This window comes from Carex rostrata, chromosome 21 (assembly GCF_964058835.1).
Source record: "Carex rostrata chromosome 21, lpCarRost1.2, whole genome shotgun sequence".
In the NCBI taxonomy this organism is placed as follows: domain Eukaryota; kingdom Viridiplantae; phylum Streptophyta; class Magnoliopsida; order Poales; family Cyperaceae; genus Carex; species Carex rostrata.
The window spans coordinates 979,570-998,487 of record NC_135938.1 but is presented as its reverse complement, the minus strand read 5'-3'; the positions used below and the strand labels follow the sequence as shown (position 1 = coordinate 998,487).

The following is an 18,918-nucleotide window of genomic DNA, read 5'->3' as shown; positions in this document are numbered from 1 at the left end:
AAAAATTATGTCTCACACTGAAAAGCTAGAAGTCGCGTTGTGTTGTGGTGATAGGTTTATTGTGCTGTCATTAGTTCTATATTGTGACAATAGATGAATAGTTTATTGTGCCAGATGTCAGAAGTCGCCAATAGATGAATAGTTCTAGTCTTGCCACCAACATTGATTAATGAAGACGAAAAATAAAGAACATATCATGTGTTACCATCTTAACCAGATAATGCATATTTCCAAAGAAACTCGAGCATACATATCTGACTCGAGCAACAACAACACAAGTTGAAAACACCACTCAGAAATCACAACTACCTCACAGTGAGCAAGTTTCCAAAATTTTATTTCAACAAACCCTTGAAAGTGTTTGGTAAATATGGGCCATCATGCAACTCCATTTAGTACAAGGTGTTTAAACTTCTCGTTAGCCGCCACTAGCTCAGCACTTGTGCCAACTTCATTGGCTGAGTGGCCCGCATCTTGGATTATCTGTACTCCATTAAAAATAAATTAAATAGCAATAATAATAAGGACTAGTCATGTACCAGTTAAGAAAATTTAGCAAACCCGAAAGAGAGCTAATACACCAGAAGACTTAGACCAAAAACAAAACAGGAAAAAAAAAAATGATGAAACATACCTTCAGTTCTGCCTCAGGCCAAGCTTTATGAAGATCCCAAGCGGACATCATTGGGCAACATACATCATATCTCCCCTGCAACGTCACCCAGATTTAGATTATATTTAAGAGAAAATAAATCAAACTAATTGTAATTTTCTACAACAAGTGTCATATGATATAGAAATTATTGAGAACCTGTACAATAACTGCTTTAATATGACGGATCTTATCCACATTTTCCAAGAGGTAAGAATCAGTAGATAGAAAACCCTTGTTCAAAAAATAATGGTTTTCTATTCTTGCAAATGCCTGAAACCAAAAAAATTATTATTATTATTAATATGGTATTGTTAGTCTCAATTAAGACATCTAAGAAATGATAAGCCCCAAATACACAGATAATTACAATGAGATGCTTACAAGAGAAAATTTGTCATCTTCTCCTCTCAAGATGTTGTCTTTATTTTGTACAAGTTGTGCTGTCATCATCTCCCATTTTGTCCAAATTTTAGCTGCTGCTACCTACATTAAGTTGTACCTGGAAATTAATAAAGCAAAATTGCAAAGTAACAACATAATCAACATATCAAAGTAACAGTATAGTGTACCTGGACACTTATGTCAGGAGATGTTAGCCTCTTGTGATAGGCAACAATGAAATCATCCCTTTCGTCCTCTGGAATGAAATCTCTAAACATCTCCCATGCTGAATTTCATAATTTTTTCATAAAATAATAAATTCCAACAGTCTATAGTTCATTCAGAAGAAAGCATTTAAGTACAGTAAAAGGACAGTTACCGTCTGGATAGATAGCAGAAGCACCACCCTGATAGAACCAGTCGAGCTCCTTCTTTCTGAGCATGAAAATGCCTCTAAGAATGAGACCGGTGACCTAATACATAGCATAACAAAATTAACTCCATGAAAACAGCATATTCCTATCAACAAAAATGTTCAATTAAAGTGCAATTAAATATCACAGTAACCTTGTCAGGATGAGACTGACTATAGGCAAGGGCTAAGGTGCTTCCCCAGGAGCCACCAAACACCTATATATACATATTATATTCCTGAGAAAATGTCATTGTGTATAAGAACTGATTAAATAGAAACCAACAAGAAATGGAGAAAATATGACACCTGCCACTCTGGGATCTCGAGATGCTTCCTGAGCTTCTCTATATCCTCCACCAAGTCCCATGTTGTATTTTGCTCTAAGCATGCATGAGGTGTGCTTTTACCTGCACCTCTCTGAGGTATTTTTTGTGTGCGAAGCAAATATTAAAAACTATCTAAGGGTTTGTGAAACGTAAAAGCTAAAGATATAATAGTCAAGGCTTATTTAGGCTTTAATCATTGATATAACAAAATAAGCATATAGAAACTATCAAATATGTAGCATCTAGCATCACAACTATCAGGATTAGAAATATACTACTCCTGGTCTCTGTGTATTTCACGTGAATTGAAGAATTAAGTCTAATAGAGGAATAAAAGTAATAAATGAGGGAGCACACCTGATCGAACAAAATGATACGGTAGAAGGTGGGATCAAAAAATTTTCTGTTACCGGGTGATGTACCAGCTCCTGGACCACCATGCAAAAACACCACCGGCTGCCAACAAACATCACTTCTAAATTATAGTTGCAAAGGGTAAAAAAAGCTTCATATCACAAAAATTAAAGAAAACAAACCCTAATCTGGTTCTATTTGATTTGTGCATGATGTTTATGCAAATAAATGCACAATGATAGCTAACTGACTTGGTACCGAAACAGTAAAATGCCCATAACAGAAATTTCAAGCTAACACCAACAGAATATAGAAGCTAGTACCTAGAAACCCATAAATACTGGAATTAGAGAGTATGAATGTGTAAAGTAGAGTCTAGTAAACAAAAATGGCAAAAAAGAATGAAGCATACTGACATGGCCATCTGGCTTCCCAGATTGCTCCCAGTATATCGTATGGATATCTGACACCTTTAAGAAGCCTGAACTGTATGGTTCTATTTGCGGATACAGGTTTCTGTTGACCTCCATTACTGCTTTGATTGGTTGAGCTGAAGTTGAACCAAGACCCTTAGAGTGACCAAATAACTTGTATTTTTCTACAAAAACAATGCAAATTGCGAAATCATCTCTAATCGTCTAGCTATTATTCAATTTACAATCCTCCTACTTTCATTTCATTGTCTAATTTTAGTAAAATAATTTCCCCAATTCTGACAAGTAAATGGGAGAGAACTACTAAACAATAAATGGGGAAAGGGAGGAAAGATGGAAAGAGAACCTGATAGAGGTTTGAGGCTTAGAGAGGAGGGAGAGAGAGAGACGAAACGGGTCGACACGATCGAGGTGATGGTGCGCGGCGCGATTGAAGTCATCGGCCTTACTACTAGCAACAAAAACTGTAAGCACGATTCCAGCTCTGCCCGACTTTGCCAATTTCGGATTCCATGCATCGACTTCTAAACGAGTTAAAACTTTAGTGGGTCATATTATAGGTACTTTTCAACCCGCTACACATACAAGACGAAAGCCACCCGAGCTTTACAGTTCAGCAGGCAATAATTGCATTCAATTTCTGATGTAGTCAGACGATTAATTAAAGTTTAAATGATAATAATCAGTTATAATAAAAAAATAATCCAGTTTAGTCACTACTAATAATCAATCGACCGAATTAATCGAATTTAAATAGTTGTCTTTTACAATACTAATCTGACGTTGATTAGTCTTCACATTTAATTATTTATATTTGAGCTTAGTGTTGGTTCAAAGGCATCTAGAGTGGTGAATATGGGTTTTTTAAAATTTAAAATTTACTTTTAACTAACATGCGTATGTGTTATTTTTAGCGGAAACAAAAATAATTTTAAACTAAACAAGTATATAAAAAGTAAATAGTAGAGTTTAGAGACACTTAACACGAGAGTTGTTTATGGAGTTTAGCACTAACACCTATGTCTCTGGGGGCTCGCGACCTTCGAGATGGTGCGTCTTTCTTTACCTAATGAGAAAGAAAGTACAAGGTGGAACCGGTGAGTCCTTACAAAACTTCTGAGAAATCACACGAGTCGAGCACGGAAATAGCTCACGAGTACTGAAGGTTCAAGGTTGAACAAGATGAGCAACAAAGGCTCTAGCGTTTGAAGGAAGTTAATTGATGACACAGGATCACTCTAAATCTTACAGAGAGATTTAGTATTGGTTGAATATGCTTGAGATTGTGTATGAGTATTGAAATTTTAGTGCACAAGTAACAATGATTTTTTCTAGATATGATAATTTGAATTATAGCAGTTGGAAGTGGGTAGAGTGATAATCCAAACCTAGATTTTGCTTCTATTTATAGAAAGAGAAACCTAATAAGGTAAGTTGGCCTAAACCGCTTGAAACGTTACAACGGTTAGCCAATTTACTTAAGTTTGGTTGCCAATAAACCCTAACGGTTAGTGAACCGTTGTAACGGTGGTCACAACGGTTATCTCTGGAAGTTTGGAGGTGTCATTTTGATTTAATCTGTTGTGCAATGGTCACAAATGACTGTTGCAAAACAATTTAGATACCTTTATGCGATTTAATTAATCCATTACAACGATTAACCATAAATTGACACATTCTCAAGCATATTTTATCAATTTTACAGATATCTAATCATAATCTTGAGATGATGCTTCCATATCCAATGCCAAGTGCTCCATGACTGCATCTTTGATAAATGTTGCAATTGATCATCCATCATTGATGTATATGTTGCATTTTATCTTGTCATAAACTTGCACAATAAATATCTCAAGACAAGAAAACTGTAAAATTCAACAAATATATGTTTTGCAAATATAATCAAACAAACAAGTAGATTAATTATGACACAATCCTTAGATAATTTATAACAAATTAACTTGATGATCTATATTTATAATTTTATAATTTGAGTGTTCAAAATTGATTTATATTTTTAATGCATAACATGCTTGTAATTATTTTATGAAATTTGATCAAATAATTTGAAATCTTGCATGACTTTTGATTAAAATATCAAATAAGATACAATTAGATGAAATTTGACATAAAACTCATTTATATCACTGATTACAAGTCTACAATTTTTATTATGTTTTAATTTAATTTGAGAAATGTCGTCAGGATTGCCAAAAATAATATGTTCTAACATTTTCTATAACTTATAACAATTATATGTTAACATATAAATGTTCACACAAGTTATAATGATTATGGTGTCCTGGGAATAAAATAAACAGACCAATTCCTTGTCAATGAAACCAAAACTAGTCATTAGATTTTGAAACTTATGAAAATTATGAAACATGTATATATTCCCTCCTAAAAACACGCCATGAAAATTATGAAACTTTTGAGATCTTTAAAGTTAAAGTTCGATTAGAAAGACAATTCAAACTTCGTGTCTTCGCACGTACAGTGTGATACTACTCATGAAGCTCAACAGAATTTTTCAAAATAATTTTTTTATAGTTCTAGAACAACAAAAAATTTATAACACATATTACTAGAGGAGGGTTCGAATGCCTCCATGTTTTTGTGTCTCCATCTCTCTCCATCAATTTCTCTCCATCCTTGTTATTCTCTGTATCTCTCTCCTCTCTCTCTTCCACGTGGTTCTCTCTCTCCTCTTCTTTGAAGAGAGATATAGATAGAAAAGAATAGCAGGAAGTTGTTTTTTTTACTAGAAAAGCAGCGGATACACGTGTGTCTGACATAGACTCTATAATACCTATTATGAATCAGTTACGATTCTGCATACTAATAATTGAGTTTTAGAAATTTTAAGATATATCCAATCATCAAGTATTTTCTTTAAGAATTTTATAAATAGCGCAAAACAATATTTTTTTTTTACATTATATTTTCTAATAGTGGTTGTCAAATGTAACTTTATGACTGAAAATTATTTTATATTTTATTAATAAATGTTAATCAATAATTGAAGTTTATCTAATACAATATACGAATTAATTATTTATAATTATGTAATCTTTTATCAAAAATTTATATATTTTTGTGGATGTTGCATATTACTTGATATATAGTTGATAGTTGATAGTATTTGTCTTAATTAAATTTTTTTTTTCTCCAATACATTTTTTAATTTCGGAACGAAGTAAAAAAATATTAGGTAATAGTATATAATATAATTTATAACCCTTGGCAAAAAATCGTCCTATTATACAAGAATCCATTTCACATTTGACATTTGACATTCTTATAAATTAATTTAATTTCAAGGGGAGAATCCTGCGCTTGTGAAATTGAGAACTCTTTCAAGTTTCCTCTGATCAAGCACCTCCACCTCAACTGAAAAAAGAGCACTAACGGGTCTATGATCTGAGAGCTTCAAATCAGAGCTCCAATAAGAAAGCTGCCTAATTCCCTTCCCTAAACAAAGTATCCTGTCACACCTGAATTCATTCAACATATATAATGACTAAATATTATCTCCCAAAATTGAAAAACTTGACAAGTATCAAAACCAGCACAGATAGCAATAATACTAGTGTGGTATTATTATTTTGGTACCATACAATGCAAACCGGTACAGTTTTTAAAAGCAGAGAAACATAGTGTACCATGCAGGGGTCCTCCTTTTTTCGCCTTCCCCGGGCACTTCTCCGACATAGGTATCGGAGTTGGGTTCGAACTTGTATGTAGGTGCGAAATTAATTTTTCCTTCCTTCCATCCATCAAATGTGTTTCCGCTCGTCAGTTCTTTCCTTAGCTTTCATCAGTAGTATTTAACAAATCATTCTTAATTGACATATTCACAAATAATTAGAAGTGATTAGATGGATTCATAGTATGGAATTACCTGATCAAATTCCAAGAGCTGATCCCACTTTCTCGTTGAAATATGATCTCTAACTAGAGAATCCGGCATCTCTAACCGATAATTCAAATCTCCAAACCAAAAAATACGACTGTTCAAAGTGAACCACAGATATTACATTTAACACCCAAAGTTGTGTGGCAATATATTTAATTATAATTAATATAGTGTCAATGATTCATTATTACTGTGGATACTGGAACTGCAGTGCGATCTCATCATGTACGCATAAATCGATTGCAATTAACATATTAATGGATATAGCATTTGTTTTTCTGCATTTGATAAAAGAGTACTAAAAGAAAATAATTGGCATTGTTTAAGAAATAGAGATGACTTACTCATGGGAAGGGATCAATTGAGGTTCCTCTGGATCTAGTAAAGAAGAGAAATGGGTACGTTGTAAAATCTCGTACACGTCAGAATTTCTTCTTTGCTGGGACCCAACCTTATGGCCTGAAGTGAGGTGAGAGCAAACAAAACATAATCGGGTCTGGAACAAAGACATGCTGATGGATACTGAGCCCTGCTCCAGGTATAAGGTTAAATGAAATCAATATGATACTGTTAATGAACATTTTGTACTGGTCATGAAGGGAGGTATTAATTATTGGCATTAATTGTAAACTATACATAATAATTCTAGTCTTGCAACCTTTTGTGAGGATGATTTTTTCTTGCTTAATATGCCGCAATTGGTACATGATCAACAATTTTGTGGGGGAATAAAGATAGAATTTCATTTTTAAGGGGCACTAATTAAGGATATTTTTGGGACAAGAATATGTTACCTTGTTGCCCATATAGCCCATAAGTCCAACTCCGACCGGCACCACCTCCAGATTATTCACATGCCGCCTCAGCCTTCGACAAACCCAAACTGAAATATATACCCCCACCATCTGTTTACTGACAATCCTCACAAATTTGCTACATGATTTTTTCATCTCTCTTTCGATGCCTCCTTTTTCACTTTTTTCAACCGCATTCACCCCCTCATCCGACACCTTGTCAGAAAGATCATCAATAGAATTAAGCATGTCTATTTTTTCCTCCTGCTCAGACCATAACATGCCGAGGTTTCCCGAGCTGTGATACACCCTTTTCATTCCACCCTTTAGTGATAAATTACCACTTGTTGCGACTCGTCTCAGTTTGGTACCAGTCACCTTGGGTTGTACTAGTTTTTCAAGTGAGTACTCAGGCCATTCTAACAAGTCATTTAAGTGCCATTTGTGCTCACTTTTTGTGCTTGTTTCTATGTTGTTAGAGGGTGAAGGGGGGAGAGGCGGGGAAGGAGGGACGCTATAACTCTTATAAATGGATCTTATTTGGTGAGATTTGTTGAGTGTTGAACGAATAAGAGATTCCCATTTAAGAATTGGCCTTCTATCCTCTGTCCCAAGCACATTTGAGGCATTTAAAGGGACAACTTCTTGGAACCTGCATGCAGTTACAATATTTTTAATAATTGGTGCAGACTAGATAAGTTAAAATAAATAAGTACCTTAAAAGCACTAAATGTGCTAATCTGGAGATATATAATTACAAGCAAGAGTAACAAAATATCAATAGAAGTCTGTGCCTATATACACCTGTAATCAACAAAGTAAGGTGACACCTAGGCTATATACCAGTTCCAGTAGGTTTTGTTCCTGTTTCTTTTGTCATTTGAACTTGCTGTTTAAGGTCAAGTGTGCCTTGTTTTCTTTGATCAAAGGTTCATTGATTACACAATTTGTGACATAATAGAGGCAAAGGATTTTTCCTTTTTGTTTTTTGTTTTTCTTTTGGCAAGAGGCAAAGCATTTACTCACCCCAGAATGTACATGTCTGCTGGTTCTTCTGTGCAAAGCCATTCACTAAGGTCAATTTCACTCGATGGGCTTTTACCCGCAACGTTATACGTTCCAATCATCAACCTAATTAAAGAAAGATAGAATTAAAAAATTCATTATTGCAAATATGTAATGCAGAATAGTCTATGGCCTACTCTGCAAACTTATTATACATTTTTCCCTTTTTTTTTTAATTTAGTGGCCAAATCTTACCGACTCCATTGACCATGAAACCTTAAAAAATACTATGATATTTTTGAAAAAAAAAATGAAAAGAAGGAATTCCAAAAATGGAAATTTTATAGCATACCAAATTTTAGGTACTGTACCGGAACAAACTCGAAGAAGCCAGACAACAGTCAAAAGAGTCTTAATTATTTAAAGGCTAATAAAATTCATTAAAGATCTTTTTAAGGAGACAAACCTGACATCCTTTTTAGTTATATAAGTAACTCGCAAAGTTTCTGATTTTCTTCTCCGGAGCCTTGTCGAAGAAGGTTTTGGTTCAATACCTAACAGAATTTTGACATTGAATAAAGACAATGAATATATGAATTGAGATTGGTCAATCAAATCCAAGAAAAATAAAGTTTTAACTGCATTGTATTCAACTCAAAACACATATAAACTCCAAAATAAAAAAATAAAAATAAAAAGTACAAAGAGTCAATCAAATAAAGAGAAAAAGAAGATGAAAGAAATACCACTTCTCTGGACTAAATCAAAAAAGGGATGCTCTGTCCTATCACTTGCATCTTAGAGAAGAAAAAAATGTAACCTATGTTACTTTCACTAGAATACATATTGAAAACATAAGAAACAATGAACTTCAATGATTTTGACAATACCATCATCACTATCGGTGTCGGTTTCAATCTCATCTTCACTGAAATCATGCAACTTTGGTCTGATGTTCAACCATTTCTTCATAACAATGGATGGCCAAAAGGGCTTCTAGTTCAAAAAGAAAAGAAAGAACAGAAAATAAGTATTGATAAAGCCATCATCCATGTCAACATATATATAATTAATAGGAACTGTGTAAACTAATTGACTCTTTATTTTAAAGAAAAAAAAAAGAAAAAAAAAAAGAAAAAAGATATTGGTTCTGGACCTACCTCAGAGAGCTTTGCTTTATGTTGTTTCATGGGCTAAGCTAAGAAATTAACTGATCACTGCTGCTTTGCTTAGAACAGTTATGGATGAAGGAAAGTACTTGTATTAAATGGGCTAGTCGAATCTTATAGAAAGGAAGAAAGAAACACCTGTGGTTTTGAGTAAAGAATGGTACCTTCCCAAAAGGAAAAAGGATCCAAGTTGATGAAATAAAGGTTCCCTATGAATAGACTTTATCCAAGTTAAACAAATAAAATATTCCTTTGAATAGACATTCTAAAAAATTAATTATGTCCACATTATGCACATTATAATGCAATATCTTAATACCATACCGGTCAGGTCTCAATCCAACATCTACTGGTGCACTACCCTGACCTTTACCAGTAGTTCCTAAACAGGTAAATCATACCTTATACACCTATAACTTTTTGATGTTATAAGGTGATAAATTAAATTTGGTCTGGTACCAGTATGATAAAATTCTTGATAGGAAAGCACCTTAAATGAAATGTCAAATCAGAAACTTGTGTAGTCCTTTCTTTGTCAAAACAAGAAACTTCCTTTTCTTGTGAAATACATGTGTCAGAACCCGATTGGGTAAGTAGACAAACAGTGCCTATCAAAAGAAAGAAATCAAGTTAATAAATATGACTAACTAACAACATATATAACAACTCCAAGATAAGATATATATATATATATATCATCCCCTTATGGCCTTATCCACCATGCACCGACGTCATACCTACACAAAAAATGCACCTATAATTTGCTTTTTAATTAGATGTGCATAATTTTGAAAGCAGATGTTAGTATTTGAAAATACAAATAGCGGCTGTGAGCCAAAACAGGTAAGTATAGCTGAGTCAAAGTTCACCATCACAGAACAGTTAGTGGTCGGAAAAGAAAATTTCTTAACCAAGAGAAAACAAAGATAGTTTATAATTTAATTTAATTTTTTTACAATTATAATATAATATATGTGATGGGTGGTCCAGGCACCAAATAACCGAAAAAGTACCAACAGAGGACAATTATAAAAGACCAAATTGTAAATGGTCCTGTTTTGGTGGGTCCCAAATTACACTAACAAAAAGCAAGGAAGACTAATTTACAAGGTCAAATAAGAAAAAAGTGCTTTGAGAAAGGAGTGAAGAAGATATAGGCATATAGCCTGTGGTACCGAGATGCAAAATCCAGTTTGGCACAGTATATATAGTGGTAATTAAGTTACCAACTGGCCTCAACCTCTTTTCTCCTTCTCATGTTTTGATTTGGTACCTTTTTGTGGGGAGCCATGTTTTGATATCTAGATCCTTCGCTAGCCCCCCCACTCTATTAAGACTTCAAGAGAGAAATTAATAGATATATTTATAGAAGGAAAAGGAATCAAAGTTTTCAACTTTAGATTGGGAACATGTGGTTTTGTTTTGAACGTATAGCCGACTATGCATGGAATTAAACTATATATTCATCAATAGAAGGTCCTTCCAATCCAAGTAGAATCAAATCTAATTATTATTTATATATATAAGTACAAACTATAAATTAATTTTGTGAAATGTAATCATGAAACGAGCTAGCTAGCTAGTAGCTACAGTGCCAGCCAGGCTGAGCATGAACGTCACTTTTCACAGTTTATATCTACGACTACGAGCGGAATTGAAAATTGAGATTGAGAATTGGATGAATAGATATTATTTAATTTAAGAATTAATATTTAATCTAGGAGCAAAAGATAACAAGAAAGGTGTCAGTTTGATGGACTTAATTTGGATCTATTTTAGGTTCGATATATAGACACCGGAATCATCTGATCGACGATGTGCTTTAAATTTATGTAATTTTAAGAATCGATATTTAATCTAGAAGAAATTAAGATAATGAGAAAAGTGTAGGTGTAATGGATTTTGGATCTATTTTAGGTTAGATGGATATTGGATCTGGTCCGATATGCTATATTTAAATCGTATCAGACGGCTCCAGTGTCCATCAGACTCAAAAGAAGGTCCAAAGTCTATCAAACTTACTATATATGCGCTCAAAACAACACCCTTCTGTGTCAGAGTTTATGAATTTGAAATTTTAATATGACTTTCTATATATAAACATTGAGTAGAACTAAGGTGTTCTTAAGTTTACCAAGTTTTTTTGGTGAACTCAAATTTAAACTAATCGAATAATCGGCCTCAAACGACGAATCTAAACCGTTGAAATCCGCCTATCTTATGAGGGATGCATCTACATGTAAAAAAATTTAATTATGAAATTAATTTTGCATAGAGTCAAGTGGTCAAAAAAAAAAATTCAAAAAATGAATGCATTAAAATTAATTTATTAACACTCTAATTTTGACCGCTTGACTTAATTTATACTAAATTAATTTGAATGTTTTAAATTTTCACACGTAGACACATCACTCGTAAGGTAGGCGGATTTCAAAGATTCAGATTAGTCATTTGAAGCCGATTTAATGGATTTTAAACTTGAGTTCACCAAGAAACTTGGTGAACTTAATAACACCCTAGTTCTACTCATGAACATTAAATAGAATGGTAAACTAGACCTCCAACTTTCTTATAAAAAAAATATATCATATAATTTTAATTTATGGGGAGGCTACTAGTCATAAATTTTTAAAAATTGCAAATTTTAAATAATACAGAGTACAAAATTTATTATTGAAAATGCTTAGCACATTTTTCTCCATGCATTCTTTCTTGTCTGTATCCGTTGAATGTTTTAGTTAGTCCTGGACTGATCAATATTTGGTATGTTTGGATGGCTGAAGAATAGTAGGTATTCTAGAATAGAATAGAGGTTATTCAGAATAGCAATGTGCATTCAAACAATATTTTTGTTATTCGGAATAGCTAAAATAGCTACTATTCTCTATTCCTTGTAAAAGTTGAAATAGCTACTGTTCGAAAAATATGCTTCTTTCTCGGATTTTCGTCAATACAGTCTCGAAATGACAAAATTGATACTATTTTATGTTATTTCCACGTCGTGACAATTCGTTGAAGACCTCATTTGCCTATATTTCATTTTAATTAGCACCTTGTTAACACTATTATTTATTGGTTACAGCTATTCATTATTCCAAATGTACAATCCAAACAACATTTTTACTAATCCGAATAGCACCATATTCATACTAATCTAAAAATCACTATTTTTTCTCTATTGTCATTTACTATTCTTAAATTTTGCTATTCTAGTTATTCTAGATCCCATCCAGACATACACTAAGCGTTTATGCATATTGTGTTTAATTATTTTTGGACGTATTTAATTCAAAGTTTTTGGTTGAATTTTTTTGTTAATTAGTTTCACAGAATTAATTGTTTTTAACATATAATACTAAAAATATGACCACTTGGTTGTGTATTTTTTTAAAAAAAAAACTTGGCTAGTTTTCTTTTAATACATGTAGTTAGCTAGAATTCTCAAAATATGTGTGATGAGGTTAATTAATTACGGAAGTCACGTAGATGGTCATCATTAATTGCATCTCATACTATTGTCTGACACATCCTGAGAATTGCAAATATAAAAAGCGTTAAACGGAATGAAGATGCATGCTAAAAGAAAGTTGATAAGTATTTACAAGTACAATATTTGTTTAAAAATAACTATTTAATATAAGGAAACTGATAATTGTACCTCAAAAAAAGTACCCGTGCGCGTCCCCCAACTTTCTAGAATATCGGCGACAAAAAAATTAGGTTTTACTTCATACAGCATAATAATAGTACCCAATCTTTCTTTATTGTATAGAATTTCGCTGCATGAAGAGAAAAATGCTCTGTTAAACAAATTTAACAAAAGCACCGCCAAATGCAGTGAAACAATCGTATAATTTAAACATATAAAAGAAAACGTTTAATCTGTTGCGTTCAAGTGTTTAATTTTCATTGTAAATGAGTTAAATTTTCATTTTTAAAAACAAAAACGAACCCCCGAATTCGTCCCCGAGCAAAAATTTACAGATCTAAACTGGAACCAATCCCCAAGTGCGTCCTCGAGCACAAAATTTACACCTCTAAATTTGTACTAATCCCCGAGGGCGTCCCCCAACACAAATTTTCTTCATTTGTGTAGAATGTGCCAGGAACAGTACATGTGAACATGTAAACCAATATGTACTGGCAAGCAAACAACATAAACAAAGCATTGAAAATTTGTGCATATAAACCTGTGTTTACAAACACATTTTAAAGCATATAAACCTGTGTTTACAAACATATAAACCTGTGTTTACAAACACATTTTAAAGCCTATTCTTCAAACATATTTTAAAGCATATAAACTTGTGTGTAAAGCAAGTAAACCAATATATACTGGCAAGAAAACAACATAAACAAAGCAATGAAAAATTGTGCATATAAACCTGTGTTTACAAACACATTTTAAAGCATATAAGCATGTGTTTACAAGCATTGAAAAATTTGTTACAAACATATAAACTTGTGTTTACAAACACATTTTAAAGCTTATTCTTCAAACACATTTTAAAGCATATAAACATGTGTGTAAAATAAGTAAACCAATATATACTAGCAAGAAAACAACATAAACAAAGCAATAAAAATTTGTGCATATAAACCTGTGTTTACAAACATTGAAAAATTTGTTACAAACATATAAACATGTGTTTACAAACACATTTTAAAGCATATAAACATGTGTTTACAAACATTGAAAAATCTGTGTTTACAAACATATAAACCTGTGTTTACAAACATATTTTAAAGCTTATTCTTCAAACACATTTTAAAGCATATAAACATGTGTGTAAAACAAGTAAACCAATATATATTAGCAAGAAAACAACATAAACAAAGCAATGAAAATTTGTACTTATAAACATGTGTTTACAAACATTGAAAAATTTGTTACAAACATATAAATATGTGTTTACAAACATTGAAAAATCTGTGTTTACAAACATATAAACATGTGTTTACAAACACATTTTAAAATTTATTCTTCAAACACATTTTAAAGCATATAAACTTGTGTTTACAAACATTGAAAAATCTTCATTTAATGGATTACTTGTTCAAAATGGAGACTGTATTTTTAGTTATTAAATATCAAAAGCTGTTAATTTGCATAATTAAAATTAGAACCAATCCCCCATCGCGTCCCCGAGCTAACTGGGTTTAAATTGTACTTTAAAGTACTTTAAAATACGTTCAAGTAAGTAGTTAATTAATGATTACATGACTGTTAACAATCTGGGGGACTAATTCGGAGATTGGTGATTACAACTGTTCCTAACAAACTGTCCACAAAATTAAAACACAGTACAAAAGCATGCAAAGCTAACGTTTAAAACAATCAAATTAAATATGCAATGCGTTAAAACAGATATTCGTTAATTAATGGCAAATTAATAAATTAGCGTTATTAGCGGACGGTTAAACCCAGTTAAACCAGTTCGGGGACGGGCTCGGGTTTGATGACTCGGGGTACATAAACATTTCTCTTAATATAAAACAATTAATGAGTAAAATGTTTATATGTAATATATTAAAAAAATGATATTAATTAAACGTGCGCTGAGATGAACTCTGAGGTGACATTTTCTCACTAATCATGAAAAGAACATTGAAATGACAGTGTGTGGATTAATGAACATCAGTGTTTAATTTGTCTGAGGTGGGACATTGAAAAGTCCAAGTACTTTTAAAGACTAGATTTTGGCCACAAATCATTCATCGGCAAGATATGATGAAATCTTTGATACATTGAATTGAACTGAGTGATTACAAAGAGATGAAGGGAACATAAATTAAGACCGAATAAATCAAAGCCATGGTATATACGCAACTTTTACGTACACGTCATAAATCCTTACTCCTTAGACTCCTTAGTCCTTGGACAATTAATTAGTCACCGCCAGTCGCTTTTGTGTTATATAGGAACTTATAATAGAATTTATGTGTTACAAGTAATATGTAACATAAGTTATAACGTGCTGAATTTTTCATTAAAAAAAATAAAAAGTTTAAAAATCAATTTTTTTTTTTTTTTTGAATTTTAAGCAAAACGTCATCAACTATATATGACGTCCGTTCGAGAGATTAATTACCTGCGCTAGCTCTCCTTCCCCGGATGTAATTCATAAGTATATTGGTTCGAGAGATGTTCAACCTATCTAGAAGCTTTGAAAATATATTTTCTCCACCTTCAAAAAAGTTTGCATCAGTATTAATTAGCTCCCGTTTTCAAGGATAAAAAAAATCTCATTAAAACCAAAGTTTGACCAAAAATCAAATATCAAAGATGCAAGTAGAACTAGTGTGTTCTCAAGCAGTGTTATAAAAAACAGTTTTAAGAGCCGATTAAACTCCTGTTTAATCGTTGATGGTAGTTAAACCGTTGCAAATATACTTAACAAATATCTATTTGCAAATGAAAATGATTAATCGGTTGTTTTACTGTTTAATCGTTTATTTATTTCCGTTTATTTCTATTTATTTTCGTTTATTTCAATTTATTCCAGTGAATAATTATTTTCACATTGATTTTTTTTTATAGTGCGTGATAATAAGTTTTATAAATCATGTATTGTAGTTTTATTTGTGCTTGGACATACATCCAATATTTTTTATATATGTTTTTTCTTCTTACTTACTTTGAAATTGATTAATTCTTCTGTTATTTATATACTATATATTTTTCTTACTTACCGATGTAATTTTTTCAATTAGTGCGACATGTTCATTTATGAAACAAAGTTGTTATCATAAACTAAATTTAGTGATTTTATATTTTAAAGTTTCATTTCTTTCAAATAATATGTTATTAGTATTTGAAAAAGCTTAATTCTAGAATTTATTTTTTCATTATATAAATGTGTTACTTATACATGCAAAGTGCTTATGTGTTAAGAAAAAAAATAAGCGTAGTGTCATGTTATAATAATAGAACTAAGTTAAATTAAGTTTATTTGATCAATTTAATGAGTTAAATAAATTATGATATATATACATAAATTTAATAAAAATATTAAATTGTCTGTATAATTCCGAATAATCGGCCGTATACCGATTAATCACTTGATGGTACTCCATCTGTCCGACGACCACATACCATTATTGACAACACTATTCTCAAGTTCATCAAATTCTTTAATCTTAAACATTGTTGAGATTTTCTAAATTAGAAATCCATAAACAGAAATACCCAATCTATTCATCCAAGATTGGATTTAGAACCAATCTATTTTAACATCATTTATGGATATATATGGTAGAATAATTATTTTTTTCATAATATATCATTTTATATAAGAATTAATTTTAATCTATAATATATTCTCATCACAATGTATGACACGATAGCGTGCGTAGTAAGTTCTAATTTAAATTTAATTCGAGTCAAAACTTATTTTGTGTGTTTCAATTAAAATTTTTAATTTAATTTTTGTATTTAATTAAAGCAATTTCTATTACACTAATTTCTAAATAAATATTCTAAAAAAATTACTATTTTACATAATTTTTTAATGTTATTCAACAAATTAATTTTATTAAAAATTTCCCTATTTTTTAATACAAAACAAACTGTTAAAAAATTCTTCTTATTCAATTCAATTGATTCTCACATATTTATCTAATTCTGATTCCTTGATCAATTTGCCAACTCCACTTACAATTATGATTTTTGAAACCATGGTTGAGAACTCACCGTTTTTCAACAGCCCGCAATTCAATTTTTTTCTTCTATTGAGCAGGTTTTGTTGTAGTAATTTTTAGTTCAAATTTAGTTCAAAATTTTGTTTGTTAAATAAGTGCGTTTTATTTTCTACAATTTCACCGTCAAATTTTATGTGTACATATAATTCCAAATACTACATAACGAAATAGAATAGAACAGAAAAAAAAATTAGGCCAAAATTTTCAAACAATTTAGAACAGAACTAAAAAAAATGGTATTCATACTGAGGGTGCGCACCAAAATAATAATAATAATAATAAATAATAAAAAGAAATTAATTTGGTACGCATACCCGATCTGCGCACAAAAAAAATTGGTGCACAGACTGGATATGCGTGGATGGTAAAAACTCAAATTTGAGATTTTGGATGGTGGTTGTTTAATTTCAAATTTTTTAGTGCTAACTAAAAAATTTTCGGATTTTGTACGCAAAAAAAGTATGTACTAATATGGGACAAGATTTAAAGGCTATTAGTTTAATTAACATTCCTTATATCCTTAATTCCTAAATCAAGCATTAAATTTTAAATTTTGATGTTTTCAATCAAGTATTTGATTCAAGCTCGCTACTAATTGTTAGTGCAACAAGAGTGCATTGAAATATTGGGATTGTTTAGTAAATAACTAGTACAATATTCATAATATATCTTTTATATTGCAATATTCACAATATATCTTTTTATATTAGCTATTAAATACATCACTTGTAAACTTTGTGCCAAGTGTAGATTTTCAAATTTATTCTCCCCTTTATAATGTTTTTGTGATCATAAAATTACTAATTAGCAGTAAAGGAACCCCATGATCCTGAATTTATATATAATACCAAAAAAAAGGGTTATTTGAAAAATAAACATTTCATGACCAGTCCTGTCAAGCTTTCATAAGATACCAAAACAAATGAGAAAAAGAAAAAGATAAAACAACTATCTTCAGTCTTCACTGTCCTTTTAATAAGCATATTCTTGTTTAAGTCCCTGAATGGGAAATAAAAGAAACGAATAGAGAACTCGATGTGTCAAATTCAAGGAATCAATCAATCAATCATACGGAGGTTTAAAATTTTGAGAAATTTATATTAATTGTCATGCTCTAAACACATGCATGCATTCAGTAATAAGATACATGAGTCTACAAACTTAGCAACATTTTGTCAATTTTTGAAAAATATTGATATTAATATTTGTTAAAATAACGAGGGTTGAATGCAAAGAGGTATCTCTGAGACCGTTGTAATGGTTCTAAATATATATCTTTTGAAAAATATCGATCTTAGTATTTTGTCAAAAAAAAAAAAAAAAAAAATTCCTTGCCGATTTTATTTGAGTTATCTTGATACTGATCAAGTATATATCTTTACAAATTGTTTTAAAACAAATAAAATAATGGCCATGCCCTTATTTAATTATGACATCGGTGTGATGTCACATTGGGTTTGTAACTAAAATTGAAATAAAGAAAAGAAAATTGCTCAAAACAGTTGAGCATGAAAAAGTAAAATAAGAAAAGGTAAAAAGAAAAATAAAATAAATTAAATAAGATAAGTAGAATAGATTGAACAAGACCCTCATCACATTATCTCTCCATTTTAATTTCCAACAATGCTAATACATTATGTAAGCGTAAGAAGTATAAAAATGACATATTTTTCTAAAACATGCCATATATATTTTTTTATTTAATGAAAGATAAAATGGGTACTTTATAAAATTTAAAATAAGATTTAATACAAAAAAGACATTT

The 18,918-nt window shown here is 31.2% G+C and overlaps 3 protein-coding genes across 7 annotated transcripts in view; 1 reads left to right on the top strand and 2 right to left on the bottom strand.

Annotated features, from left to right (window-relative positions):
- LOC144572974 (ubiquitin family protein) overlaps nt 1-18,918 on the top strand; it is a 49,206-nt gene that overhangs the window by 20,984 nt on the left and 9,304 nt on the right. The window lies entirely within an intron of this gene.
- PIP (proline iminopeptidase) lies at nt 184-3,065 on the bottom strand. The gene is made up of 11 exons (XM_078322615.1): nt 2,912-3,065; nt 2,548-2,729; nt 2,135-2,233; nt 1,758-1,868; nt 1,604-1,666; nt 1,416-1,509; nt 1,225-1,322; nt 1,037-1,138; nt 812-925; nt 635-709; nt 184-483 (listed from the first exon to the last, which is right to left on the bottom strand). Exons 1-11 carry the CDS (start codon nt 3,003-3,005, stop codon nt 379-381), a joined length of 1,137 nt encoding a protein of 378 aa, XP_078178741.1. The 5' UTR covers nt 3,006-3,065; the 3' UTR covers nt 184-378.
- Nucleotides 5,784-9,633, bottom strand: IP5PII (myo-inositol polyphosphate 5-phosphatase 2). Of its 4 annotated transcripts, none has more exons than XM_078323168.1 (10): nt 9,444-9,633; nt 9,174-9,276; nt 9,030-9,080; nt 8,750-8,837; nt 8,305-8,409; nt 7,279-7,930; nt 6,829-7,013; nt 6,470-6,578; nt 6,231-6,379; nt 5,784-6,062 (listed from the first exon to the last, which is right to left on the bottom strand). In XM_078323168.1, the coding sequence occupies exons 1-10, from the start codon at nt 9,471-9,473 to the stop codon at nt 5,885-5,887; spliced, it is 1,650 nt and encodes a 549-aa protein (XP_078179294.1). In that variant the 5' UTR covers nt 9,474-9,633; the 3' UTR covers nt 5,784-5,884. The 4 variants fall into 4 exon arrangements, with proteins under 4 accessions (XP_078179294.1, XP_078179293.1, XP_078179295.1 ...); XM_078323167.1 differs by having other exon boundaries at nt 9,174-9,279; nt 9,444-9,617; XM_078323169.1 differs by lacking the exon at nt 9,030-9,080 and having other exon boundaries at nt 9,174-9,279; nt 9,444-9,617.